The sequence below is a fragment of the Emys orbicularis genome, chromosome 10 (assembly GCF_028017835.1).
Source record: "Emys orbicularis isolate rEmyOrb1 chromosome 10, rEmyOrb1.hap1, whole genome shotgun sequence".
Lineage (NCBI taxonomy): Eukaryota > Metazoa > Chordata > Testudines > Emydidae > Emys > Emys orbicularis.
In genome coordinates, this window is record NC_088692.1 from 48,780,656 (window position 1) to 48,808,026 (window position 27,371).

General features: G+C 44.5%; 1 protein-coding gene across 1 annotated transcript; it reads right to left on the reverse strand.

Moving 5' to 3' along the window:
• Positions 1 to 1,634: 1,634 nt before the first annotated feature.
• On the reverse strand, positions 1,635 to 27,371 carry OAZ2 (ornithine decarboxylase antizyme 2). Its single transcript, XM_065411515.1, is given in 6 exon segments — positions 1,635 to 3,372; positions 6,607 to 6,692; positions 8,927 to 9,102; positions 20,286 to 20,357; positions 20,359 to 20,434; positions 27,207 to 27,371. Coding segments are annotated over 6 exon segments (564 nt in total). The 5' UTR covers positions 27,227 to 27,371; the 3' UTR covers positions 1,635 to 3,238.

The following is a 27,371-nucleotide window of genomic DNA, read 5'->3' on the forward strand; positions in this document are numbered from 1 at the left end:
GTCAACTTCTCAACTCCAAACTGATTTGCAACTGACCGGTCGCAGTCTGGATTCGCCATCTTCCACACAGTGATCGCCACAAGCTTCTCCACCAAGAGGGCAGCTCTCATTTTGGTGTCCTTGCTCTGCACACAGTTCCTGGAAGGTGGCTTTCTGTATCCCAAAGTTCTACAGCCACTGCTCATCATCCCAGACCTGCATAATGATGCAATCCCACCACTCAGTGCTAGTTTCTCAAGCCAAAAGCGACGGTCCACCGTATGCAACTGCTCAGTGAATGCTAAAAGTAATCTAGTGTTGTTTCTTTCCATGGCACACAGCAGGTCAGGCAACTCTGATTCCTGTTCAGATTCAGAGCTCATTATATACTGCATGACCATCCGTGATGTGTTGATAACAGTGACCACAACAGTAGACAGCAGCGCGGGATCCATCTTTTCGCACAGAGATGGTGTGCGCACAGTAAACAGGGGCACATTGAAATATGCCGCAACACACAGTCGGAAGCCCATGGAATGCTGGGACGGAAAGAACTGAATCATGGGACAGAGTCAAAACCCATGACATACTGTGATCCACGCCGCCTTCCAACAACTCCTAGCTGCAGAAGGTGGCGAGTAGCACAGTGGGATAGCTACCCCCAATGCACTGCTCTCACTGTCAATGCTAGAACACCAACTATGAACGCACTCTGCTGACAAAAGGAAGGTTGTATGAACATGCACAAGCAACATAATTATACCGATTTTTGATTGTCAGCTTTTGTCGACAAAATTCGTTAGAGTAGACAAGGCCTTAAGGTGCAGTTTATCTTCCAGCTCTTTGAAGGTGATATTAGAACAATCACACGTGGCCAATCATCACTGCTTACTGCTCCAAACTTGGATGCTACACTATTCACACCTAGTTACAATTAAATTGTTGGGTGACACCCATCCATCACAATATAACTTTACACAGGAAGTTACCAAGCAATTTTATCAAGATCCAGAGAAAACCATTTAAGTAGCAGGAAAAAAACCCAAGGTTTTAAAAGCTGCCACATTTCATGCTATATGAATAAATGTAAGATACTTTTAACAGTGGAGAATTTTAGGTTTTGGAGAGAAATCTGCAATCTCCTCATTACTCAAGAAACTCTGCAAGACAAAATACATTGTTGGGTGTGTGAGTTAATACAGCGTGGAATTCCACTACACATTAAACTGCTCTGCCTGCTCATCCAGGAGATCAGCCAGTCAGTCTCAACAGGGACAGTGCAGGGTTGGTCCCTTCAGTACATTTCAGTGAGTTTAGTTTTACAGCTCCTACCACTTTCCTGATGGGACCATTCCACAGCTTTGTAAGCTGCCCTGGAAGGAAGTCTCATAAGAGCAGACTAAATAATAGAATAATTTTACTGTAAAATATAGATTAGAGGATGATGGTTAAATGCCTTTCAAAAGTCTCACACTCAGCTCAGCCCTGGGAAAACCTGGCCCGGCTACACGAGAGAGAGATGTGGAAGTATCCCCTATCCCTTGTCAATACCGAAACTCAGCCAATCCACACCCGGCCATGGAAGGCTTGGACATCCAAGCCAGCATCCAAACACTTCCATTTTGGGGGGGAGGGGAATGAGGGAGAGACAGACGCCAACTTTAAAATCATTTATTCGCACACTAACAACATGTGACCCAACACCCCCCCCCCCCCCCAAATAAACAGTGACTATGAAAGTCTATGGAATGGCTTCAGCTTTCAGACAACATCCTCCACATAAACATGAAATCAGAACAAAGCATACAAGGACAATGCAATGGATAAGGCAGCCAGGTCAGCAAGAGAGCTCACAATACATCCCAAATGGAGGATTTATAAATATATATTTCTCATATAGCAGTCAAAGAAAGCCAGTCAGATTAAAACCAAATGGCATCAACAGAAGAGCTTAACTCTCTTCTCCAACATTAGAAGTGGTGGAGAGAGACAGACAAACTACAGCCAGCAGTTCCACCCTCCTCCCATCCCGTCCCCAATGACGGTCACAGGTGGGGAGAATTGCGGAATTGATCGGAGAGGAGGAAGGCAGTACAGATGGAGTCTCCTTCACCATCGTGATCCTGCTGCGCTGCCTTCTGCTCCCTTTGGTATTTGATACAGAGCCTGTGTTAGCAGCGCCTGAAGTCTCCAAGGGCCTCTCTGGAGCTAGTAACAGAGGCACAGACCTCTACTTTGAGATGAGGAAGATCATGAAGGAAGTGATTAATTAAAAACTAAAGCCTCCTTAACCAGTCTCACCAGAGACTTTAAAGCCAGTGACCCACATTCAGACCAGGATAGCTCATACCTTTCCTAAGGACTCCCAACCACTCCACACAACTAACACACGAGCAGCCAAAGAAGAGCTCACCTGAACCAGAGGCAGTGCCCCAATGCTCCTTTTATTCAATGTAAGGAGAGTACCACTGCAGCACTGCCAGACGCCTAGGAAAAGGCTCTTCTCCTTCTAAAATAAAGCACCAGCTGGGTAAAGTTAACCTGAATGCCCCTTTGTTGAATGCTGCCATAGCGCAGAGTAAGACTGTTTAAACCAAAGCTGGAAGAGCAAGAAGCTTTTTTAAAAGAGGGGTAAGCTGTATATAGCATTGGTTACCCCAGTGCAGAAATGTATAGGGTTTTAAATGTAGTGTCATTAAGAATTAACTCAAGCACGTCCCTTCTGTGTCTCTACACCCAAAACATGCCTTACATTTAAGAGTCTGAGTGAACATAAAAATAGACAAGTCTTTAAAATGTGTGCCACACATCAGGTGATCAGGGAAAAAACCAACACTGATTTAAAAAGTCAAGAAATTGATACTGCTTCTAGCCACTGTGTTCTCCCTGGCATGCCAGGCTTCCATTCACAGCCTAAGCACGAGGCACTGCTAGGCTAACAAGTATACCACACAGCTGTATTTAAAGAGCTTCTATGCCAGTTCATAAACATCTTCCATTTACTATTTGGAGATTACGCGCGCGCGCGTGTGTGTGTGTGTGTGTATGTATGTATGTGTATATATATATATATAGATATAGTTCTCTATGTAACACATTTCAATGAAAAGTCAACTCTGAGGATATACAGGCCAATCTAACAATGAGAATTGCAGTTTCAGTCCAACAGAAGCTTGTTTTCCTTTTCCGCATGAAAGGAGATTTAACCCCTTCTCCCCTCAAAAGCATCTTCAGGTCACGCTGACGTACTCCACAGGGGCTATTCTTCATCAGAGGAAGAGTTCTGATCCAGAGAGTACACCATGAACATCACGTCGGGTCGCGATGGAACGCAGGGGTGGCCAGGCCTCACAATCTCAAAGCCCAAGAAGCTGAATGTCTTCAGAAGTGGAGCTACCCAAGGGGAGAAAGAGAGAAACCGTTAACCTTAGGAACGAAACACCTTGTTAGCTGTATTCCGCAGCACAAAGTCCAGGTGGGGAATCAACATGCATATAGGCTAACTCCACATTTGCAGGGCTGCACTGCCCACCAAAAAAGGAATTTTTCGGTGGTCTGACCTTTTAAACTCAAAGATTCATGGTTGCCTTGTCCTTTCCCTAAGTCTCTTTATCTTCACCTGTATCTCGTCTGTTCTTTATGCTGTATCTCCATTTCCCTCTCCCTGCTTCCTCCACTCCTTTGGGTATCTAGAGCTCATTGGGGCAGGGACTGAGTGTACGGTGCCTAGCACAACAAGGCCACGAGCCGGACCGGGTACTCTAGGTGCCAATGCAACACACAGTTGCAGAAAATTTGTGTACCAAATAGGAAGGTGGTAATATCACTGTAGCACCTCACAATGAACTAGCCCCTACTTCCCAGGGAGGCTGTGAGAAATATTTACAGATGGGCAAGCGAGGCCTGGGAAGATTAAGTGACTTGCTCAAGGGTACAAGGATTCTGTGGCAGTCACAAATTCCCCAGAGCTCCAAGTCCAGGGCTCTTAGACACAAACCCATCCTACATCTATTGGTAGACTCTAAAGTGTAGTATACACCCTAACACAGTGCAATCTTCCTACATCACCTACGAAAGCAGTGGGTGTTGTACAACAAACTAAAAGAAATCCTTTTAGCCTCTGCAGAGGGGGCAATGGGTCAGTCCCTGCTCATTTTATCTCACATACTTAATATGCAACAAGGACAAGCCTCCCAACATTCGCTGTGGTCTTCGTAAGCCACACATTTATTGCTAACAAATTCAGGTGTGCAGTGTTGTGTTGGTCCCAGGGTATTAGAGAGACAAGGTGGGTGAGGTAATATATTTTATTGGATCAGCTTCTGTTACCTCACCCAACTTGTGTCTAACAAGTTCAGGTAGTAATTTGCTTCTTCCAGCTGCCTGGAAGACGCTATTGTGGAGTCACTCCACACCACTAGGTACAACATTATTTGTAGACCAGACTGTTAATTGGGAGTCTGAATACATCTTCCCTGGCAGATGCAAATTTGAGATGGGAAGCAATGGCGTGAACTGTGAGTGCCACAGGATTACATAAAAATAAGCTTAACCAGCCAACAGCATTCTTGCGGGGATGTGGGGACACAGGGTATTTGACACACACTTAGTGGGCTTGCCTGTGATGAAATCCTTTGGGCCCAGATGAAGGTCACACTCACTCTGTTGCAGTTAAGGACCAACTAATGATGGCAGCCAGAGGAACAAGGAAGTGCCCAGCATCTCCGGGCATCTCCGCTCCCTCATGCGCAAGCAAGGAGCTGTTCCTCCCCCTTCCCTGGAAAGAAGGAGAGAGGACCCTGCTGCAGCCACTCCAGGCCTGGGAAAGAAAGCGAGGACCCCCTGGAGCTGCAGCAGTGAGGCTGGAGGAGGCAGAACTGACGTGGCGAGTGCGGGGGGGGGGGGGGGGAGGAGAACAGGATTGATTTTAGGGGCAGAATTAATTGCTGGGCAGGGGGACAGGCAGATGTGGGGGTGATGACTGACCCCACTTTTTTAGGTCACTTGAAGCACTGATGGCTGCCAACTGGAACTTACTGGCAATGCCACAATTGCAGGGATTATTTACCATGGTTTGGGACATTCTTCCAGCCAAGCAGCTTGCGGTCTTACCGCACTGTACAGATTTTGCCACCAAGGCATCATTCATACAACTCAGGCAGAGTGGGGTTAGCCCAGAAACCCATATTTTGACAAGTTATGGACAAACAAAGGCAGATAATTGGGTACAATGGATACACTTGTTACTAAGAAACCACAGCAGTGTTACCTCTGGTATCTACACCGGGGTGACTCCCAAGTACTCCTTAACTAACCTACCAGTAACAATTAGACATTCTAAAACCTCCGTGTGGGCTCACTCAGTTTAACTGTGCCACAGGACTTTAAAAAGAGAAAGACTCATTGTGGCAGATTTGTTCTGTGTACTGAAGTATTTAGCAACTGGAATGTGAGCTCCAGATCACATGAGATCACACGAGGAAGAAAGGGTTTGAACACCGACAGTTAATTGTTTCAGGACCAGGTAAGAAATTTCACTGCACCTCCCAGAAACCAGCTATTACTGGCCTCCACAGTGGGTAACTCAAGTGTGCTGCCAGCTTTCTATTCACGAGAACAAAAATTCCTCACTCCCAAAAAGACACTGGTCAGCTAACCTATTTTTAAAAAATATTTTCCTGTGTTTAGTGCAAGTGAGGAGCTCCAACCAATCTGAAGATAAAACAGTGATGCAGGAAGACATATAGAATAATCCTTTTTTGAAAAGCAGAGGATTAATATTGGACTTGTAAGAAGAATTTTGTTGCATCTATTAATTACTCCTACCATCACAAAGCTGTTTCATTACTAGATAGTCACTCACTCATGTCTTGTCAGATTCAATACTGGCTTATTCATAACCTTGTGCTTTGCCATAAATTCCCCCAGGCTTCCTTGTTCTAATCACCTATCCAATACATCTATCTTTAGATACTAGCATATCCCCCTTAAGTCATGAGTACCTACAGGCAGGATAAGTTTTACCCACAGGTCTGGAAGAGAACAGAAGTGCTGGGAGATCAACTGGTCAAACATCCGCTCAGAAACGATGAAAGGGATCAACACCAGGGCACAGAGCCAGGCACAACCATCACTAAAAGTACTTTAGTTCCCCCGTGGGGTAGGACAGCCACCCCACTGCAAATCACGTGAACCTGGCAGTTTCATTTCTTGCTGGGAGGAAACATTAAATGAGTCTTGACTAAAGATATTAGCCATCCTGCATTGCTACTGAAGTAGTAGGGAAAGGGCACTTTTCTGTGTGGCAGCCTTACTGTCTGACAGCTCAATTCCTACTGATGCAAGTTACAATGGACTTCCAGCCACAGAGAAATCCAATATCCCTTCTTTACAAGAAATAATCAGGCATTCAAATAAGTCAACAGAAATAATTTCCTACTGGCCAAGTAATTTGCAAGAGAGCTAATTATGACAGTGCTTGTTGTGCAGAGATCGATCACAACAGGAAACTTCCTACTGGCGGAAGTGGCCTGGTGAAGCCCTGCAGATGACAGTACTTCGCAGAGCAGCTGCTGCTTCAGTCTATTCCGAGGGAGGAAAAAACCACACAGAGGCGAAAGTTCTCACCTCTATCTTCTCTGCTTTTTCTGAAGCAAATAAAGACGTAGTTTGCTTTCATTTTCTCTTCAGCAAATTCCAACAGCGCTAGCAATCTGTCAGGGAGGAGCAAAGGGCACATCAGTCACACCAAGCTATCAGTCCCAACTGGGCGCTGTCAGCCTGACTTATGAGGAGGAATTGCTAAGGTGTTCTGAGGCACAAGAGATGCATTCGCACTGATACCTGGGAATTATGCACTTTGGTTAACGCCGGAGGAAGAAATCCTGCGACGAAACCCTGTTGAGGCAGGGCCTGTCTTTTTGTTGTTTTATTGTCCCTACATATTGGGGTCCTGATCCATAACTAGGCACCACAGTAATCCAAGTTAATAATATGAGTCACTGAGTGAGTCTTCCAGCCCTTTCATTGCACATGAGGGAAGTGTTCATGAATTTCCTTGGCAATAGACAGGGTGAGCTCTCCCACATTCATGCCAGTGCACTAGGCACGGATATCTGTCCCACCAGAACAACGGCTAAAGTCTGGGAGGTAGGCCTGATCTACATTGAAAAGTTGTATCAGCAAAGGTACCTCGGTCAGGGGTGTGAAAAAAAGCCAGCCCCTGACTGACGCAGCTATGCCAATCCCCCCGCCCATCCCTGGTGGACACAGCTACGTCAGTGGAAGAGGACATAGCTAACTACATTCATGGAACTGGTGTTTCTACACCCACAGGAAAAGCCTTCTGTCCGGTGTAGGCTGCATCTGTGCTACGAGGGTTTGCCGGCACGGACATGCTGACATGGTTCAAACATACCTTTAGTCTGAGCTGGCAGGGAAATGGTTGGTAACCAAGAGCTCCATAGTTCAGAAGCAACAGTTCATACGTAAACTGCTATTGATCCAACCTGTGCCCTGTTCGCTCCCTTACAAAAAAGGAGGGGGGAGGAAGGGAAGGAGGCAAAGAGGAAAAATTGCCTCGCTGAGCCAGTGAGAATTTTTGCATATTGTTCACAGAACAGGTCTTCTACTCATGATGCAATTTTCCATCAGTGCCATCCTGGTGAGGTGGCAGAAAACTTCTGAAATATTTTCTACCTACTAGTAAAACATAAGTTGCGCTGATCCAAAGTACCACAGCCCCACTGTTCAGTTTAGTCTGGACTCTTCCATCAGTCACTGACCTGAGACTCTAGTACCGTATCACAGGAACGCTTACTAATAGGAATTTCAAGACCTAATTAAACAGCAGCCAGCAAGATTGGAGAACACCTAGGGGGATTAACTTGGAAGGGATTCTGTTAATATGATAATCATCTATTTTAATTATAACCTCCAAGGCTTATTTTACCTAACTAAAAATAATCTATTACAAAATTGTGGCGACTTGGGCAGACAAATACCCTCAGAGAAGAATCTGTGCCTGTGGGCGTTGGGAGAGCTGGAATATTTATAAACTACAGAAAATACAAGGATTTCTCTAGATCCCATTTGTGCAGTATGACATACAGTGCAGGTGTACACTGAATACCCTGCTAGACTGTGTACCAATATGTTTAGATAGTATATAAGTTGGATCCAATTTTTAAGGCACACAAATCTAGATTTGGGATCAAACAAAAGAAGTGGGAAGGCAAATGATGGAAGGCTATGGAGGAGAAACAGAGATCCTGCTAAGGGCCAAATGAAATTTACACACAACATGTATAATTAATCTGTGCTGTCCACTTCAACATGAAGTTATGGAATCTCAGAGTTCAGAGATACTTTAAAGCGTTCTGGGATGGCTACAGGAGAACAACAGCCAGCTCTACTAAGAGCAGGCTAACAAACTGATGACAAAGGAAAATTATGCTTTGGGACAATGTAATTATCTGTAGGGAAATAAAAATGTTCACCCCCAAAAGCTTGTCTAATTGCTCAAGAGACAAAAATTTGGAGAGATAACCCCTTCCCCATAAGCATCTACTCACCAGCCCCTGCTAGAGGCAGGTTACCAAAGCAAGATCACTACTGGTCTGACCTGGAATGGGAAATACTATGTACCAAATAATCATGTTGATCCTTTATACTATTTGAATTCTTATGCTAAAAAGGAGAAGGGCAAATCTCTTTTGATCCCTAGGCGAAAAAAAATACACGCAGAACCACAAGAATAAGGAAGCTTTGGTGTAGAAGGGAATAATGGAATATTTATATTTACAATCTAAGAATGGAGGTATAGCATAAATCCCTTCCCCCATTATCCTGTCAAAGCAATTCCCCGTGTCACATTGGCTATAAGCCATACCTTCTTCCACAGGCAGTTAACCCTCCATATGCCACTCAAACATCTTCAGGATCTTACCCTTCTTTGCTCCCGTCAGCTAATAAGCCATCAGGGATTTCCACAAAAAGGCTCTGATTGGAAAGCACTGCATCCCAGGAGGAGATCTTCACTTCCGTAATCTTGTACTGGAAGTGGACAATGTGAGGTTTCCCTTCATGCACTGGGACATCTTGGTTAACAGTGAGCTTCTCGTCCTTCAGGTTTTGATGGGGGGAAAAAAAGGGAAGAGTGAAATACAGTCCGAAGGCTTTAAAGGCTTTTAAATTAACATTTATAATGAACTAAAATAGAAATGCTTTTTTAGAACTGACTGAATGGGGTCTTGCTTGAATTTTACAAATTGCTGCAGGTAAAGAACAAAATACTAAAACTGTTTGGCTCCAAATTCTTTCCAGATAGGATTTTCCCCCTGACTTCACCACTCCCTTTATTTCTAAAAATAAAGGCCCGACGCGCTAGTACCCACCTGTGAGAAGAGACACCCAGGATTACTAGCCACTTTGAGAAATTAAGGCCAAAAAGAGTTCTTAATCTACATTCATCTAGCACAGTGTAAGGGGGAGGGATAGCTCAGTGGTTTGAGCATTGGCCTGCTAAACCCAGGGTTGTGAGTTCAATCCTTGAGGGGGCCATTTAGGGATCTGGGGCAAAAAATCTGTCTGGGAATTAGCCCTGCTTTGAGCAGCGGGTTGGACTAGATGACCTCCTGAGGTCCCTTCCAACCCTGATATTCTATGATTTTAAGTGAGTGAATGAATTTGCCAAATCCCTTGGTAAACATGTGCTTAGTCTTAACTGCAGAGAATTTGCTAGAAGATTCGAATCTTTCACTGAAAAGTATTAGCTATGATTGGACTGGCCATGGTCTGGGCACATGTAATCAGAAACATACGCGAGATCAGTACTTTAGCTAGGTTTAAAGCTCTCCTGAACACTTTAAAGCCTAAAAACAATAGTATACACCTATCCAATGCTTTTCTAGAATATTCTATTTTCAATCTAGCCTAAAATATGAACTTCAGAAAGATGAACATTTAATATAGGGTTTTTTCTACTACTAAGCATTGTGAAGTAAAACCTGAAATTCTAACTAGGAAAGAATAATTAAAAACTCAAACAGATAGAAAACAGTCATCTTGGCAACTGAAGCCTATAAATAGGTAAAGAACATGTAAATAAAAAATGCACTCTATTTTTAGGGTTTTTTTAAACATTGTCTGATCCTAGAGTAGACAGTGTGTTGACATACCATCATGATCACCGTAAAGAGAACTCAAGTTTCCTCAAATTCCCTCCAGTTCAATTATAACTTGTTTTGCTGATACCACATGTTCAGAATTACACTTGTGAACAGCAGTAATGCCATTTCACTCCACAACAGGTTACACTGACAAATCTGTATAATTAACTATGTCCCAGAGAACACAGCTCTCTTCAATCCCAATACTCATCTAGTAGTTCAGAGTATCAGCTAAGGTCTGACCAGTTCTGTGCCCAGTGGCATTCCAAAACATTTGACCAAAGTCAGATTTACAGCTCCTAAATCTGAAGCCACTGGCCAATTCCAGTGCACATGCATCGGATGGTCAATCTCTGTTGGGGTTCTTTGAACTCCTGTTCTTGCATATAACATGAGTGAGTGAACTCAAGAGCATTTCCCAGAATTTACTGCCAAAGCAGGGGACATCAAATGAGTATTAAACGGCACACAGAATTCTTTAGCGGTCAAATTGAACTGAAGCGGTAATGAAAGGCAGGCTATCCGAATTCATGTTTAGTGACATCTCACTGACAAAGATGTCAGGTCAGAAACACTATTTGGATGCATTCTACATTTCAAATGCATGTCCAAAAAGATGCCATTTCAAATATATCAACTGCCAGTTACAGTTGTAAACAAAATGAACAATTAACAGAATTTTAATTATTAATGGCCTATTTGTCTTAAGGACTTTCCTGCGGCTGAAAATTTACATTCACTGTTCCTCTCTATTACAGATATAGTTACTGTAGCATGAAAGAGATGACAGTATTGCTTTCTTTGGATTTTGCCTAAGAAAAAACTCTTGGGAAACACCAAGAACAGCTTAAGTCATCCGAGACTAATGAAGTCAGAGATGCCAATCACGTAACAAATAGAAAGGAAGCATCAGTTTTGAAAGTGAGGCTATGGCAAGGCCTGGGAACATTGCATTGCTAAAAGACTCCTAGCTGATCCAGGAGAGTTGACTGGCAAGAAGGAAACAGCATCCAGCACTCCTCAGCCAGAAGGTAGCATGTCTGGGAAGAACATGTGATACCACCCCTTACAAGGAAGAAAGGCTTTTATTAAGAGGAATGTTTCAATGGCAGGGTTCTGTTCACTCTACAGCACATTAGACTCAAGTTCATCGGTGAGGTTCTACAACATAGCAGTGCTGCTTTCTGCAGCACACAAACTCCTGGTGGTAGCGTGTCAAGTGTATTTTTTAACTGAGATACTGCCTTGCATTCTCGGCTTCAAACAGTTGCTTTGTGTGGACAATGCAGGTATGCTAGAAATCAGTGGGGAAGCTGGAGTTTTGACAACTGGGCAGAGGGGGAGTTGGGGCTTTGGCCACTGGGAAGAGATGGGCATCAGTTTGGGTTTTTATTTAATGAAATTTATTTTGAAAGTGTTCCCACCTGAAGCATGTACACATGAACAACATTTAATACAAAAAATTGGAAGCAGTCTGCAAAGTATGAAATCCTCCCAACCTGGCGCCCCACCTAATACTTTCCTAGCAAAAGACTGGGAGAAAGCGCTAGTTTTACAACACGATCTAATGGTCAGCAAATTTGGGTTCTGGAAGGACCCTCCTCTCCAAACTGTCTCAAAAACCCTCCCAACTAAGCCAGCTGACTCTGCTCAAGTTCCTCACCTGCTCTCAACTGACCCTCCTCACACAAGCGATGGTCTCTGAGGGGCTTAAGCCATTTAAGGTTATACAGGTTAAAACCAACACTGTACTGTACCCAAACATTAATGGGAAGCTGTGTTGATTATGGAATACAGGTGTCACATGCTGTTTTCAAGCACCATCACAAAAGCAAGCAGGAGGTGGATTCCTGGTGATGTTAGTGAGCAGCACCATCTGGAGCACATGATGGTGATCCAGTCTGGCAGTGACAAGGCATGGATTACCCTGGAGAGGTCCCACAACCACAAGTAATGGCCCTGGCCAGGGGTAGAAGATAAAAAGCATTCTCAGCTATTGAGGCTATTTTGAGCACCCAGGAGATGGAGGAATATTGTGGAATTGGGGAAGGTATCTTTCCCATCTCCCTTGTGGACAGAAGATCGGATAGTCAGTGAGTTTTGTTTTGTTAATGGGAATTCAACTCAGTTCTCACCCAGCAACTCTCGACAGCAACCAGCTGCTCCATGGTTCCCAACCCTAATCACTTCTTCACCCCATCTGTCATAGATAACCACCACAGCTGCACTTTTCTGCTAAATGATCAGCTTTGAAATCGTTAAGGATGGCACTGAAGTCACCGTTAGGTTTCTGAGTCAACACTCCTTGGAGACAAATGGTGCCACTCACAGCTTTGAGGGTTATTGCTTCAGTTTGTCCGGTTACAGACTCAGGAAGACAAAAACATTACAAACATGATTGATGGGTATTATCTGTGCAACCCCAAAGGCTAAAATCTAATCTGGGAAAGAGTTTAGAATCTGCAGCCAACTTCTAATTTAGGGGGCAGACTAAGGACAAATCTGCTGCTGAATCACAGAAGGAGGAGGAGGGGAAAAAAAAAAAGACCCCCCAGAGAGACTCATGCCCCCTCACTCCCTGATGGTATCAATGGATGATGGTGTCGAGTTAGATAAGCACACTTTGAGACCATTCAGTCAATCAACAAAGTGCATAGTCCTCTGAAGAGGATGTAACCTGAAGAAGTGAAAAAACCCACTGCCAATGTCATAACTTATGCTGGACTCTTATTTTTAAAATGTCAGATTACTTCACCAAATCAGTACTAGAACTCCCACCTGCTGCTGATTCATTTTATTCTATTAGCCAGACCTAATACAGCGCACACGGCAATGAAACACAGCAATACTGCTACAAACACTATCTTGTGAAAACAGCCATTATAAAAAAAAAAAAAAAAAGTATTGTCAGGAGTATGCATCTATTCTAGCCAATAAGCCCACATTACAGTGGCAACTATGCTGGTGACAATCAATTTTAAGTGCTAGTATAGTTTAGAACAGGGGTCTCAAACACACGGCCCGCGGGGTGATTTTCTGCGGCCTGTGAGTCCCCCCGCCCTCCCCCAGTGTTTACCAGAGCGGCTCCAGCCGGACATGCACCGGGGGCAGGGCATGCTCCCTGCCTGCCTGCCCTGTGCAGCTCCGGGAAGAGGCTGGAACGTGGGGAAGGGGGGGCGGAGGGGCTGTGTGTTGCTGTTGCTTCAGGCAGCGCCCCAGCAGCTCCAATTGGCCGGGAATGGGGAACTGCGGCCAATGGGAACTGCTGGAGGCGGTGCCTCAAGCAACAGAAACACACAGCCCCTCCGCCCCCCCTTCCCCACGTTCCAGCCTCTTGCGGGGGCAGGGCAGACAGGCAGAGAGCCTGCCCTGCCCCCGGTACGCGCTGGGCCAGATCCTGCCCCCCGAGACCCTCCTGCAGCCGAACCCCCTGCCCTGAGCCCCCTGCCACACCCTGCACCCCGACCCCCTGCCTCACCCCTCACCCTTCCTGCATCCCAACCCACCGCCCTGAGCCCCATGCCGCACCCCTCCTGCGCCCCGACCCCCTGCTGTACCCTGCACCCCTCCTGCACCCTGACCCCTGCCCTGAGCCCCCTGCCGCACCCTGACCCCTTGCTGTACCCCTCACCCCTCCTGCACCCCACACCCCAACTCCCTGCCCTGAGCCCCCACCACACCCCACCTGCACCCCCTGGGGGCAGGGAGGGGGCAGAGTTGGGGTGGGGATTTCGGGGAAGGGGTTGGAAGAGGCGGGGCCGAGGGCAGCAGGGAGGGAGGTGTCAGTAATGCGGCCCTCGGGCCAATGTACTAGTCTTCATGTGGCCTTCATGGTCATTTGAGTTTGAGGGCCCTGGTTTAGAACCAATGAGGACTAGGATATTTTCCACCTCCACATAACTACAGAAGCCAAACTGTGGTACCTACTAATCTCCCAGGTAGTCAAGCAGCACAGTTTTAACAATTGCTAGGGAAAACAAAACAAAACGGTGTGCATTCCTCAGTGTGACTGTGCTAGCCACTGTTCAGATGTCTTGCTAGCACAATTTCAACCAAAGAATGGCTCAGGTCTAAGCATTACAGTAAGGTGGATGCTACAGCCATAACTCAACTGCACTGAGCCTTTGTTTACAGATGGATTTGAGGAGCGTCAGCCTTAAGTTTACATCCTGACTAGTCAGCTTCTGTCCTAAGATGGTATTAAGATCAGATCACCGGTGTCTGATTCTATTAAAACTCAGAGGATTGTATTTGATTATAGCATCCAATGCTGGATCAGATAGCCTCTCACATGTAATCAGACTGTTTTGGGTTTGCTAACTTGAGAAAAGGAATTACCATCTGTTCTGAATGCACAAAACACAGAATAGCAGTGCTGAAAAATGGGTTGACATTTAGTCAAGACTTTTCCTATGGGGAACAGGTTTAGTCATTAGATGTGAAGGGAGAGTGCATGGCTGCACACACCTCATCACAGCTACTTAAGTTTCTTTCCTGCAAAACAACCCCCCCATCCCCACACTCTATTGTCATAACCTGGCCCAGGTTATTCCAATAGTGCATCATAATTACATGGATTAACTTTGGGCCAGTTTCCCCCAGTTGTTTGGGAATTAAGTTTTATATAAGCCCTCTCTCAGGTGGCTGTTTCTTTATCCATGTATATTAAAATACAATTAAACCACTATCTCCCCAGCTCAAAAACCACATGGAGTCGGGAAGAAAAAAGTTGGTTTCCAGTAATGGGAAGCAGATCAGGAGACTTCTGAAATCTGCTCAAAGTGAAGTTCTATTTATGCCACTAAAGTTTGGTTTCAGGTCAACTCAGCAGGATACATGAAAACTGTGTTAGAGGAGTTGGTGTCAAGATAGGGACATTTTTAAGAAACCCTTTACCTCATGTTACTACAGTCTTGAAATAAATCTCTTAGATTAGAGGCTCAAGGATAAATTTCCATTTTAGGGAGAATTTACTGTGCACGAGACATCTAATCTGGTTATATTTTTTCATTAATCCAAGAGGAACAGCAGGAAGGACCATGCGTACTGACAGTTTATTGGGCAGAAAGGATGTTATGATCCACCAGAGCCAAATGACTTGAGAACCCCATGTGTGTAGTTTCCTCTTGGCATGTACAGCACCCGCATCCTCCTGCCAAGTTTACCCACCCAGAGCATGTACTTCAGCACAAGTCCCTGTCTGCAATACAATACCAGCTCTGACCGCTGACTATGTTGTGCGGTAAAGCCCTCTTGATTAAAGAGTTGAATCTTTTAAGTTTCTTAACATGAAAAATGATGATAAAGAAAGGCAGCCTAACCCGTTCAATTTATAATACTGCTGGATACAAATACCATGCGTTTAATATTCTAGTCTCAAATGAGGGAGGGCAGGCAGATTCTCAGGAACAGATGCCCAGGGTCAGAAGTTAACATTTCATTTACAGCTACTTTGCACCAACCCAAGTGCCATACTGGAATAAACCATGTTAATAAGGAATTACTTGCTTTCAACAGAGGCCCCGTGACAACCCATAGGAGCAAAGATTAAATGGATTTTTGCCAACAGCACCCAAGGAATTAAACTTAATACAGGTACAAGAACTAAGGGTCACCAAATGAAATTAATAGGCAGCAGGTTTAAAACAAACAAAAGGAAGTATTTTTTCCACACAACGCAGTCAACCTCTGGAACTCCTTGCCAGAGGATGTTGTGAAGGCCAAGACCATAACACGGTTCAAAAAAGAACTAGATAAGTTCATGGGGGATAGGTCCATCAATGGCGTCCCTAGCCTCTGTTTGCCACAAGCTGGGAATGGGCAACAGGGGATGGATCACTTGATTACCTGTTCTGTTTATTCCCTCTGGGCACCTTCGCATTGGCCACTGTTGGAAGAGAGGATACTGGGCTAGATGGCCCTTTGGTTTGACCCAGTATGGCCATTCTTATGTGGGACATAAGACATGTATTCTTAGACAGCAATTAATGCCAACACCCCTGCTGGAAATCATTTCAGTATCAGTGGCAGGCGAGAGCAATTCTAAATACTAGAGGCCCCCCCAAACCATTATGTTTTTCAAACGTGTCTTCTCCAGAGTGGGCTTCATTCCAAGTGATTTTGTCAGTGGAATACACAAAAAAAGCTTGAGGCAGATTAGTGAATGAATGACAATGGGGTTGGCGAAGTGAACGCTCTTCAGAGCCCCCTGATCTCCTACCCACTGTTTTCTAGGCGACACCCAAGAATTCCTCCAAAGTCCACTACTGACACCCTATCATTTTTCTCTTCCTCTCTCCAAACTGATATCAACTGTTACTTTTATGTTAACTATTTAAAGGTAGCTGTAATAGACATGGCCCATAGGAATCACTCATACTACTGGATTAATAAACCTAGCAAGCATTATATTGCCTTCTCTGCAAGTACCAAAGGGCTATATAGCTTACCAAAGCTGACATTTATAGCACAGCACAATGTTTAACCACAAAAAGCTCCTCCTGCTAGAACACAAAAGAAAAAAAACCTAAAAAGTTCACCGTGCTCAAATTAAAAGAAAAGTCATCCCCAAAATAGGTCAGATAAAATGACTGAAGTGTCTTATTCTCTCAAAGATTCCAGCAGGATATTTTTGTGACTGTGACGATACAGGGCCTATTTTTCCCCCCACAGTCAAAGTAGATGTTTCCTAAAGAGCACACTGTTAAATATCTGTCTAGCACAAAGGACAAATCAAACATTTCTGAATTGGTAGGCACAGCATGCCTTCAGGATTCCAATCACTAATAGATCCTTGCTCCTTGGGCTGATGGGAGGTGTCTTGTGGCAGGTTATCCCATAAAGGAGAAACATTTGTCACTCAAAGATAACCCCATAAAACTATTAAGGAGTATGCTATTGATGGACTTCGTAGGAAGAGACAGACAATTCTCAATGGCCGGAAGTTGAAGAGGAAAAAACAGAACTAAGGGCAAAAAACCAAAGAAAGATACAGATCGACTTATGGCTGGAAGGGACCTTGAGAGGTCAAAGTCCAGCCCCCTATACTGAGGCAGGACCACGTATTGTAAACCTAGACCATCCTTGACTGGTTTTTGTCTATCCTGTTCTTAGAAACTTCCAATGATGAGGATTTCACAATCCCCTTTGGAAGCCTAATCCAGAATTTAACTACACTTATAGTTCAAAAGTTTCCCCTAGTATCTAACCTAAAAATCTTGCTTGCTGCAGATTAAGCCCATTACTTCCTGTCCTACTTTCAGTGGACATGGAGAACTATTGTTCACGCTCCTCTTTATAACAGCCCTTAACATATTTAAAGGCTTATCTGGTCCCACCTCGGTACTCTTTTCTCAAGACTAAACATGCCCATTTTTTTCAACCTTTCCTCATAGGTTAGGTTTTCTAAACCTTTTATCATTTTTGTTGCTCTTTTCTGGACTCTCTCCAATTAGTCCACATCTTTCCACTGGAAACAGTACTCCATTTGAGGCCTCACCAGTGCTGAGTACAGTGGGACAGCTACCTCCTATGTCTTGCATTCAACACTCTTGTTAATGCACACCAGAATGATATTAGCCTTTTTCACCACTGCATCACATTGCTGACTCATTAAATTTGTGGTCCACTATAACGCCCACATCCTTTTCAGCAGTACTACCACCTAGCCAGTTATTCCCCAATTTGTAGTTGTGCATTTGCTTCTTTGTTTCTAAGTACAGTACTTTGCACTTGTCTTTACTGAATTTCCATCTTGCTGATTTCAGACCAATTCATCAAGGTCCTTTTGAATTCTATTCCAGTCCTCCAAAATGCTTGCAACCCATCCCAGCTTGCTGTCATCTGCAGACTTTCTAAGCACACTCTCTACTTCATTATCTAAGTCACTAACGAAATCACTGACTAGTACCGGACCCAGGACTGCCCCCTGCAGGACCCCACTAGATATTATCCCTCAATTTGGCAGCAAACAATTGATAACTACTGTGAGTATGGTCTTTCCAAGCAGTAGTGCACTTACCTTATAGTAATTAAATCTAGACTACATTTCCTTAGTTTGCTTATGAGAATGCCATGTGGGACTGGGTCAAAACCCTAACTAAAATCAAGATACATCACATCTACTGCTTTCCCCCATCCACTCGGCCAGTAACCCTGTCAAAGAAGGAAATTAGGTTGGTTTGGCATGATTTATTCTTGACAAACCCATGTTGGCAATTCCTTATAACCCTATTATCCTCTAGATGTTACAAATTGATTGTTTACTAATTTGTTCCAGTGTCTGTCCACACTGAAGGTAGGCTGATTGATTTATAATTCCCCAGGTCCTCCTTGTTCCCATTTTTAAAACAGGTATTATGTGCATCCTTCTCTAGTTCTCTGGGACCTAGCCCATCCTCCATGAGTTCTCTGAGAGAATCGCTAATGGTTCCGAGGTTGCTTTAAAACAAAAGCTGCAGCTAGAGATGTTTTACTATGAAACGTATATAGGAGAAGAATGCAAACAATACCTAGGGTAGGGGTTGAAAGTGGGGAAGCAGCCCACACCCTTCCATACTGCTATCAGTAGTAATCTCTACGACACAGCAGTCCTGTCTAACCTGTAAGATTGTCAGCTACTCCGGTTTAGCATTTTATCTTTTTGGTCCCTACTTCCTATTGTTTAGAAAGTTACTTCATGTGTTTACACACCAGCCTCATGGATACCACAAGGAACACAGTGCTCTGAGAATAGTATTGGTGAGTTAATTACTCAAAGCAGACCAGCAGGGAGAACCCACTTATTTCTCAGTTAGTAGGTGGTATTTTTTCTTTAAACAAAACAGCATTCAGGCCAGCATTTCTACCTGACTAACCTGGCAGTGTCACTTTAAGGGTCTTACCTTATTTACTTAGTTTATTTACCTTACAACCAGTGCTTGAATTATAGTGGAAAGAAGTAGGGTAGCCATTAATGAATGGGGACACCACAGCAAGTGAGATGCCAGGGTATTCCTTGGCCTGCTCCTGTGCTGGCATCCTCTGCACAGCCAAGCCAAGCTCAGCTGCACAAGACTGCCTTTTCCTCTCTGCCCTCACCATCCCCTCCCCTGCTTTCTGCCCTGCCTCTTTTCTTAACCTCAACTGCCCTTCCTCTACCCAAAATAGGCCTTCCTGCCCTACCCCTAACTCCATCACCACTCCTACCTGTTACTGCCAACCTTCTGGCCCACCTCTTCCCATAATCGTAACTCCCCCTTCTGCACCAACCCAGCATCCCCTCTACCTGCCACTACCACTTACACCCCATCTGCCTTTTGACCCCACCTACTGCCCTTGACTTCCCCAGACTCTGCACCCACCCAACTGCTCCTAGCTCCCCTGAGCCCTATGGGCTCTCCCTCCCACTCTGACTACCTACTCCACCCATGCTTCTCCCAACGTGTAGGTCCCTAAAAAGGACAGGGATGGATCTTTGCCCCCTTCATCTCCTGTGGTGGCAAGCTGCCATTTTCTGCTCTTTCCCTCTTGAAGGGTTCCTGGCTTGTGCAATTTCACCCATCCACCTCTTCACAGCCCTTGGCCGGAGGAGGAGCGGTTGGGACAGGACGCGGCAGGCTTGCTCCGATCTCTGCCAAGCAGCTGGCCAGGGTGCTGGGCAGCACCTCTCGCTTCCTGCTGGGATGAAGGGGCTTCTCTAGAGGAGAGTGTCGGAGCCTGAGAGACTCCAGTGAAGCATTGAGCCCGGGCAGCAGGACCTGCTGTGTTTGGGGGGGGACCTCCCCCCAAACAGAGTGGTGGCACCGGGGCCCCTGATCACACAGGAAAGCCTACCAGTCTCTTCGCAGACCATCCCCTTGTGGTGCCCCAGCTCCCACTGCCATGAGGCAGGGGCACCTGCTGACCTCTCTGCAGCTGTTCCACGCCCTGCTCCTGGCTGCACAGGGAGAAGTGCCAACACACTACCGCCTGCGCCTTTGATTAAATCCGAAGTGGGGTAGCCCCTAGAAGTAGTAAGGCAGCCCAGCCCCCCAACCCCCTAATCTGAGCATTGCTTATAACAAAACAGTAGCATTTCTTTAAGTGCACAGGAGAACTCAGAGCTCTCAATTATAACAAAACAGGTAATTAGCTCTCTACATATCGAATCAGGCTCACCTTATATATCAGAGAAGGATCCCTGCCACCCCCTCGCCCACCGGGGATCTTCGACAGTGGGTGAGGGGCATCAGGAGCACCACAGAGGCCCTGGAACGATGTGCCTGGAGCATGGTAGCTGGGGACTGTTACTCAAAGGTAAAATACTACTGCAAAAGAGAAAGAACAGCACAAAGTTATATTAACAAATGTTTAGTGGTTCAGCTGTCAAGACTCCAAATGACAATTCGAGAACACTCGTGACAGAATGTCAATGACAAATTTCATGTTTCTAACACTTGGACGTGCAAATCAAAGATACCCGAGCTCTGTTTTACCAGAAAAACTGCACCCTGTTATTTGAAATGGGGGAGGGGATTCTTGTGAAAAGTTGGGAGTGTGCTGAGCAACCTCCTACCAATAAGGAAAGTTTGGAAAACTGCCAATAGCAGATGGCTGGAAAGGCAGGACCAGATAAGCACACATTTTCTATAAACAAACACCTACAAATAGATAGGATCTAGAACAGGGAGGTTTAAATTTCACATTTTCCAAGAGGGAGGAGGAACGAGAGGGCTAGTTCTCAAAACATTGTAAGTGCACTATAAAATGTTTAAGGTGTTGACATTTTCATACTCTAATGAAGCCTCATGTGAGATCCAATGTCAGGCTGAAGAACATTTACAAAGTTTTCCACATGCACTTGTCCCCTAAATGTTGTTGATTTCTTGTGGGGAGAGCACAAGAGAGAAGAGAGTTCAGAAGCTTGTTCCTTGGGTTAAGAACCCTTCCCTCACACTTCATGCTTTAAAACGTAGCTAGAGGTCAATGAAGCAAAGACAGAGGGCACGGCTATACTAGGAAGTTTACAACGGTGAACCTGCATCAATGCAGCTGTAAACTCTGTGTAGCTGCTCTAAGGCTATGTCTACACTAAAGCTTATGTTGGCATAATTTATGTCGATCAGGGTGTGAATATTAGTAGGAGAGCTTCTCCTGTCAACTTAGCTACTGCCGTTTGTGGAGGTGGTTTTATTATTCCAATGGGAGAGCTCTCTTCAGACGTGCTACAGCGGTGCCGCTGCATGTATAGGCATGGCCTAAGCCAATGGGAGAGAGCTTTCCCGTCAGCTTAACTACTCCAGCCCCCACGAGCGGCGGTAGCAGCTTTACCGCCAACATAGCGCTGTCCACACCAGCACTTATGTCAGTGTAACTTATGTCACTCAGGGTGGTGGCTCAGTCATATCCTGAGTGACATAAGCTGAGCGACATATGTCTGTATGTAATGCAGACATAGCCTAAGTCTCTTTCACACTCCACCTGATAGTCCAAGACTTTTAGCAAGTCAATGAGGGCAACTATTTTACTTCTGGAATGTTGTTTCTTCCACTAGCCTTGTAATAATAGCTCCTTTTGCTGGGACACTGCTTAGCAACATTACACCAACAAAACCTGCAGAAACCATGCAAAGAAGCAGGAGGTCATTCTTTACGATTCCGGTTATGAAAAACCTCAGAATGAGGTTATATAAATACCACCTTCATGGTTCCACTGAAAACAATGGTGTTTTGAGTAGCTCTGGAGAGGGATAGTCAGTAAGGAACACAACACATTAAAAATGCAAAAAGCAGCATCCACATTAAAGATCCTAAGTTTGCAGTAGGTCCTCCCACACCTTTCGTACACTTTTTGTACAGATTAATCTAGTTGCAAAGTAATGTTTTCCAGAATTTTTTCTCCTCTGTGCTATGCAAGAATCATCTAAGTTTCCAAGGACTGAGTCCTGAATGATACTCTACATCAGGGCTGTCCAAACCAGTTTGTTTGCATATCACGTGACTGATGAAACATTTACAAAAGAGCCAAATTTTAACTTGTGAAGGCAACCGTAAACACTCTGGCAAAATACACACTGAAAAACTCTGGCTACAGTACTACTACAATACTGCAGAATTTAAATCTTCTTCCCCTCCACCATTTCAAATATTTTAACATACAACATGCTTTGGCACTATTCTGAAGGGGCAGTAGAAATGAACTCTGTTTCAACAGACTGTCTGTCACCAGACACAAAGCAGTGATGTATGGCAGGCTCCTCTACACACATGCTCAGTTGCATTTTGTATTAACCTGGTCCTTCCTTACCACCCACATCACTGGAACAATCAATTGATTGTCACACCTCTCTAGCAGCTACTGACAGAGCTGCATGACAAAATGCTTTGCTCTGCATCGCCCATTCCCTCCCACAAAGAAAGCTGTTGGCAGTTTTGTTATCCCCCCCCCCCACCAGTGAGCAGTATAGCACTGATAACTCCCCCTTCAAGTCATGATCATTGTTTCAAGAAGCTGAATAATGAAGTGAAGTGATGAAAACCAAATATTATTTTCACCCAAAGTAACTCACATGAAACATTTCCTAATTTCACTTTTCTTGGTAAGTGTGGAATTTATTACACAGGGGATAGTCATACTTCCTAACCTGAATCCTTTATGCTATGCCAGGCCCTTCACTAGCATCCACGGCTTGGACCCAGAAAGCTCAGCCAAAGTGTTTACAGAACAGCAATTTATTAGCCCTCTTCCACTGCTATGTTTTCTTGGACCTGCATACTACTGCCACCCCCCACCCCATCCTCCACTCTATCTATGCCCCCAGAAAAAGACCCAAACCAATCTAGCCAGGGTACAAAAGCTGTACCTCATGCTACATGCAGAGTTAGTACAATGGGGCAACTCAGCTCTCCTTGTAGGGGGAAGTAGATGTGGAAGGAGCAGATTAAGAAGCATCTTCTCACTTTCCCAAACCTGTACCAATGGCAGCCTTGGAAGGAATGGTATACAAGACTTAGCCTCAAACCATCTGAGAAACACAGTGTCTTGTTCCCAGCATTCATGAACAATGTTTTTATACACTTCTTAAATGTATCACATTTTCACTTTGCGTTCATTTACTGAACACCATGAAGATTATCCTCTTCTCTATTGCTTCTGCCTTTCTCCTTCTCTTTTCCTGGTGCTGGCTCTTTTTTGTTTGTAAAAAGCTGCACTCCTTCAGTTACAACATACAGTTGTGTATTTATTGACATAAAGCCTTTTAACTAAAAAGACACTAGATTGTCTAAAAAGCATATGTCATGTACTCTCTAACTTCTAAGTATAAACTTCTTTGTGTTAAGTCCCATGCCAAATATGAGCTATTTTCAAGTGTGCATCAGTGCGTAGTGGACATCATTTTATCCTGCTAAACCTTTAGATATCCCAAATTGGTAACCAAAATACCGGTAGGACAGTAGTCCCCCCAAAGCTTCTTTGCCCTGGACAACAGGGAGGCATTTGGAGCGATAGCTCATCAACTCTGGATCCCAGACTGGGTCAACTCCACAGCGTGCCTAGGGATCCATTGCACCAGAAGCACCTAGGTTGCTTTCTAATCCATGGCTACCACCAAGATACCTGTTTGGCTCTTGAAATCCATGTGATATATAAATAGAGATATAGTTCCAAATGGAATCTTTTCCACTTCAATTTCCACATCGCTATGGTGGAATTAACCATGGAGACTTTTTTTAAACTGCACATAATAGGTTCTGGGTAGAGTGTTCATTTTTGAACACGCTCCTAACAAAGATGTTAGTCCGTTACTCAACCCTAACAAGTCAGTTTATAAAGTGTCTTGTTTGTCTCTTTAAATAATATTAAAAAGATATACCATGTTCATAGAATGTCTCTTCAAACACATCACACAGAAAATAAGTCAGATACACCCTCCAGTCTCTATTATTGTCTGCACAATTCTGATAATTGTAAGAACCAATACACAGTTTATTCAGGACTCAAAACTATGAACTGATCCAAGTAAAAAAATATCCTTGCTGAAAAAGAAACCACTGCACTTGAAGATATGGTTGGGCAAATGTATCACTACTGATTATGAACTTTTGTCAGCTGACAATATGATCAATCTTTATTCACTGGATGAGTAGAGCCCTGCAAATCTGTGGTTTTCTGCTTTAAATCTGCCAACCATGTCTGCAGATCAGATGGAGATACAAATTTTGTATCCACACAGGGCTCTACAGATGAGGCTTGAAAATTGCTTCTCTTTAGAAGCTCCTTCAGAAGTTAAGCATTGCTCTGACTTTCAGCTTTATTCACCATCTAATGAGTAAAATTTAAGTAGGTTAGCAAGAATTGCTAACTAAAAGATAACAACTAGATCTGCATTATAATCTTGGTACCAGAATTGGAAAAAAGCAGCCTGAAGGGAGAATAGAGAGGATCAGCCCTGGAATGGAAGAGAATTAGTTAAAAAAAAAATCAAACCATTCCATATCTAGTTTAGAATGCAACATGAACAGAAAAATGCTAGCCTTTTCTAGGGACATGCAGTACCCTGTATATCATTCAAGTGTGAAAAGTAATTGCATCATCCCACTAAAACCACTAGTTGAAATATACATATTCTCCACGTGTTCTCACCTAACATGCAGGAATAATCCATACAGGAAAAATCCATGCATAAAATAAGTTTATCCCAAATTTGCAGAGGAAAGAATCTCCTACTCTGAAGCAATCCTGATTCTGTTTTGTAAAGTTTTTGTTTTCTTAACATCAGCTCTCTTTTTAAGACTACCAAAGGCTTAATACTCTCTGGTTTCCATTACTTGCCAGGGGAGAGTCATATGACAGTCAACTCACTGTACATACTGTGCTGGGCAGAAGTAAAACTCATTCCTGTGTCACGTTAATGCCTCTGTGGGAAGCCTCCACTTTTCCCACTTTAACATAAGCAATCACCATTAGTGAAAGATTTGAACACTTCTTTTTTCTCACGCACATAAGATGCTCCCAGGAAACAGGAATACTTTCTCTGGTGACCCACAACGCCTACCCCATGACAGACAAAATCACAAAAGTATTTTAAGATGACTGAGGTTTAACAAGAAATCCAGAGATTCAAGTTTCAGGATACAAAAAGAATACTATACGGTAGTTTTATAAGGGACATTCACCTAATGGAAGATCAATTTTTGAAAAACAGGAAAGACTGAGGGAAAGTGTTAAATAGTTGATATTTTGTTTTTCCACTTATCACTATCAGTTTCACATTAGTAAACACCTGCCTCTAGATATTACACAGATTAAGTCATACAGCTGTAAGAACCAGCTCATAAGAAAGTTACTGAAGGGTTCAATTTTGCTTCTGTAAGGAATGGACAGGATCACCTACCAGATCAGAATTTCAAAGTTAGGCATGTTAACTTGCACACAAGTATCCCAGACACAAATTGGGTGAGGTAATGTCTTTTATTGGACCAACTTCTGTTGGTGAGACACACAAGATTTGGAGTTTACAAAGAACTCTCATTGTATCTCTCACCAACACAAGTTGGTCCAATAACAGATATTACTTCACCCACCTTGTCTCTAATATCCTGGGACCAACATAGCTACAGTAACACTGCATACACAAATAACTTGACATGCATGGGCACATTAGCCTGGCACCCAAATGTATGCAGTAAAATTGCATGGGCATGACTTTGAAAATATGGCCCTATAAATCTTTTCTAGCTGTAGTTTTTATAATCCCTTGAACTGGGTTGTACCTTCAGGACAGAATGTATATGCAGGATGAATATATGGGTAAATTTGGGTGTTAATTTTTTTAATTACGTTTAAAAGGAATGCGAGACATTAAGAAACACTAAGTAACAAGCCTTTAAAAATGTGTGTACAACAGCATGACATTTCTCATGCCTTACATAGGATTGAAAATAAAAGACTTAAAATGAATTATTTCCCTTTGTGGACACTCAAAAGCTAGACTAAGTGTTCATATCTAATACTAGTGAATGCAAGCGAAGATCATCACCTCACTGCTGACCTGATTTCTAGGTCCCTGGATGGAATTAATTTATTGTTTACGTAACACTTAGGGCCTTCAGTTTTTTTTTTCCAAAAGCCCTGTGATGAGAAGTCTCATATACAAAGTCATTTTGGTTTTATCACACCTTTTTATGTTTAGAAACCACTTATCCAACCCCGATGGAAAGGCAGAATTAATACTCATACTGCAGAACCCTTTAGTTTAGTATGTCCTTTTTTATTTGAATGCCCAGCTGCCTCTGAGAGTCTATCCTGATTATACCAAAAAGAAGGTTATTGAGTCATAGTCAGATCATTTTTCCAAGAGTAGTGACACTTTATTATCAGTTTGAAGTCAGAGACAGCAAACAGGTGTGACCCCCTTAATACTGCTGAGTCAGCATTCAGCTTAGGTTAAAAGCTAAGAATTGCTTGAGGGGAACATTCATAAACAAAATGCCTTCCTGCTTTGCCAAACATGCAGTATATGTTCAAAAACGCCTGTCACGTTTGGTTTCCAATGCAAGCGACAAGCTGGCCTGCAGACAGGCCATCAGAGCGTCGATCCTGCTCGCCCTTCTAAACCTCAACCCAAAGGAGTTAACGCTTTGCTTGGGGGAAATGCGAGTCTCTCTAACGCCTCTTTCAAAGCCGGGGCATGATTCGGTTTGATGGCAGCAATTCCAAGCCCCGCTGAGAGGCCGAGCGCTGGGTACCCTCCCAAACCTGGGCTCCCGCAGCCGGATCCACCTCCCGAACAAACCCACCCCTAAAACGCCCCCTCGATTTCAGGGGTCGGAAAGGCGGCGCTTAGCAGCGCGGCCCAATGGCAAGCCCGGGCTACGGCCCCTCAGCTCTAACAGGCCCAGTCCCCCCCTCCGGCCCCCGCTGCGAGCCCGCACCCTGAGGAGGTGTCACGCTGCACAAACGGGCTCCCAGGACCCGCAGCTTCCTCCGCCGCCCCAGCGCTCCCGGCTAAGGCCGCACCGGGGCCACCAGAGCCCGGGAGCCCCCCCGAGCTGGCGCGGAGGGCCCGGGCCTGTTCCGCAGGGCGCCCGCGGCCGGTACCTGTCCTGCGTGTTTATCATCCTCGGCGGCTCCGCGCGGCGCGGGCTCTGCGCGGCTCCTCCTCCTGTGGGGCCGGCCGATGGGCCGGGCTGCTGTGAGCTCGCGCTGTGTCTCGGGCCGCTCCGCGCACAGGCCGCACGCCAGCTCCTCCCTCTCCGAGCGCCG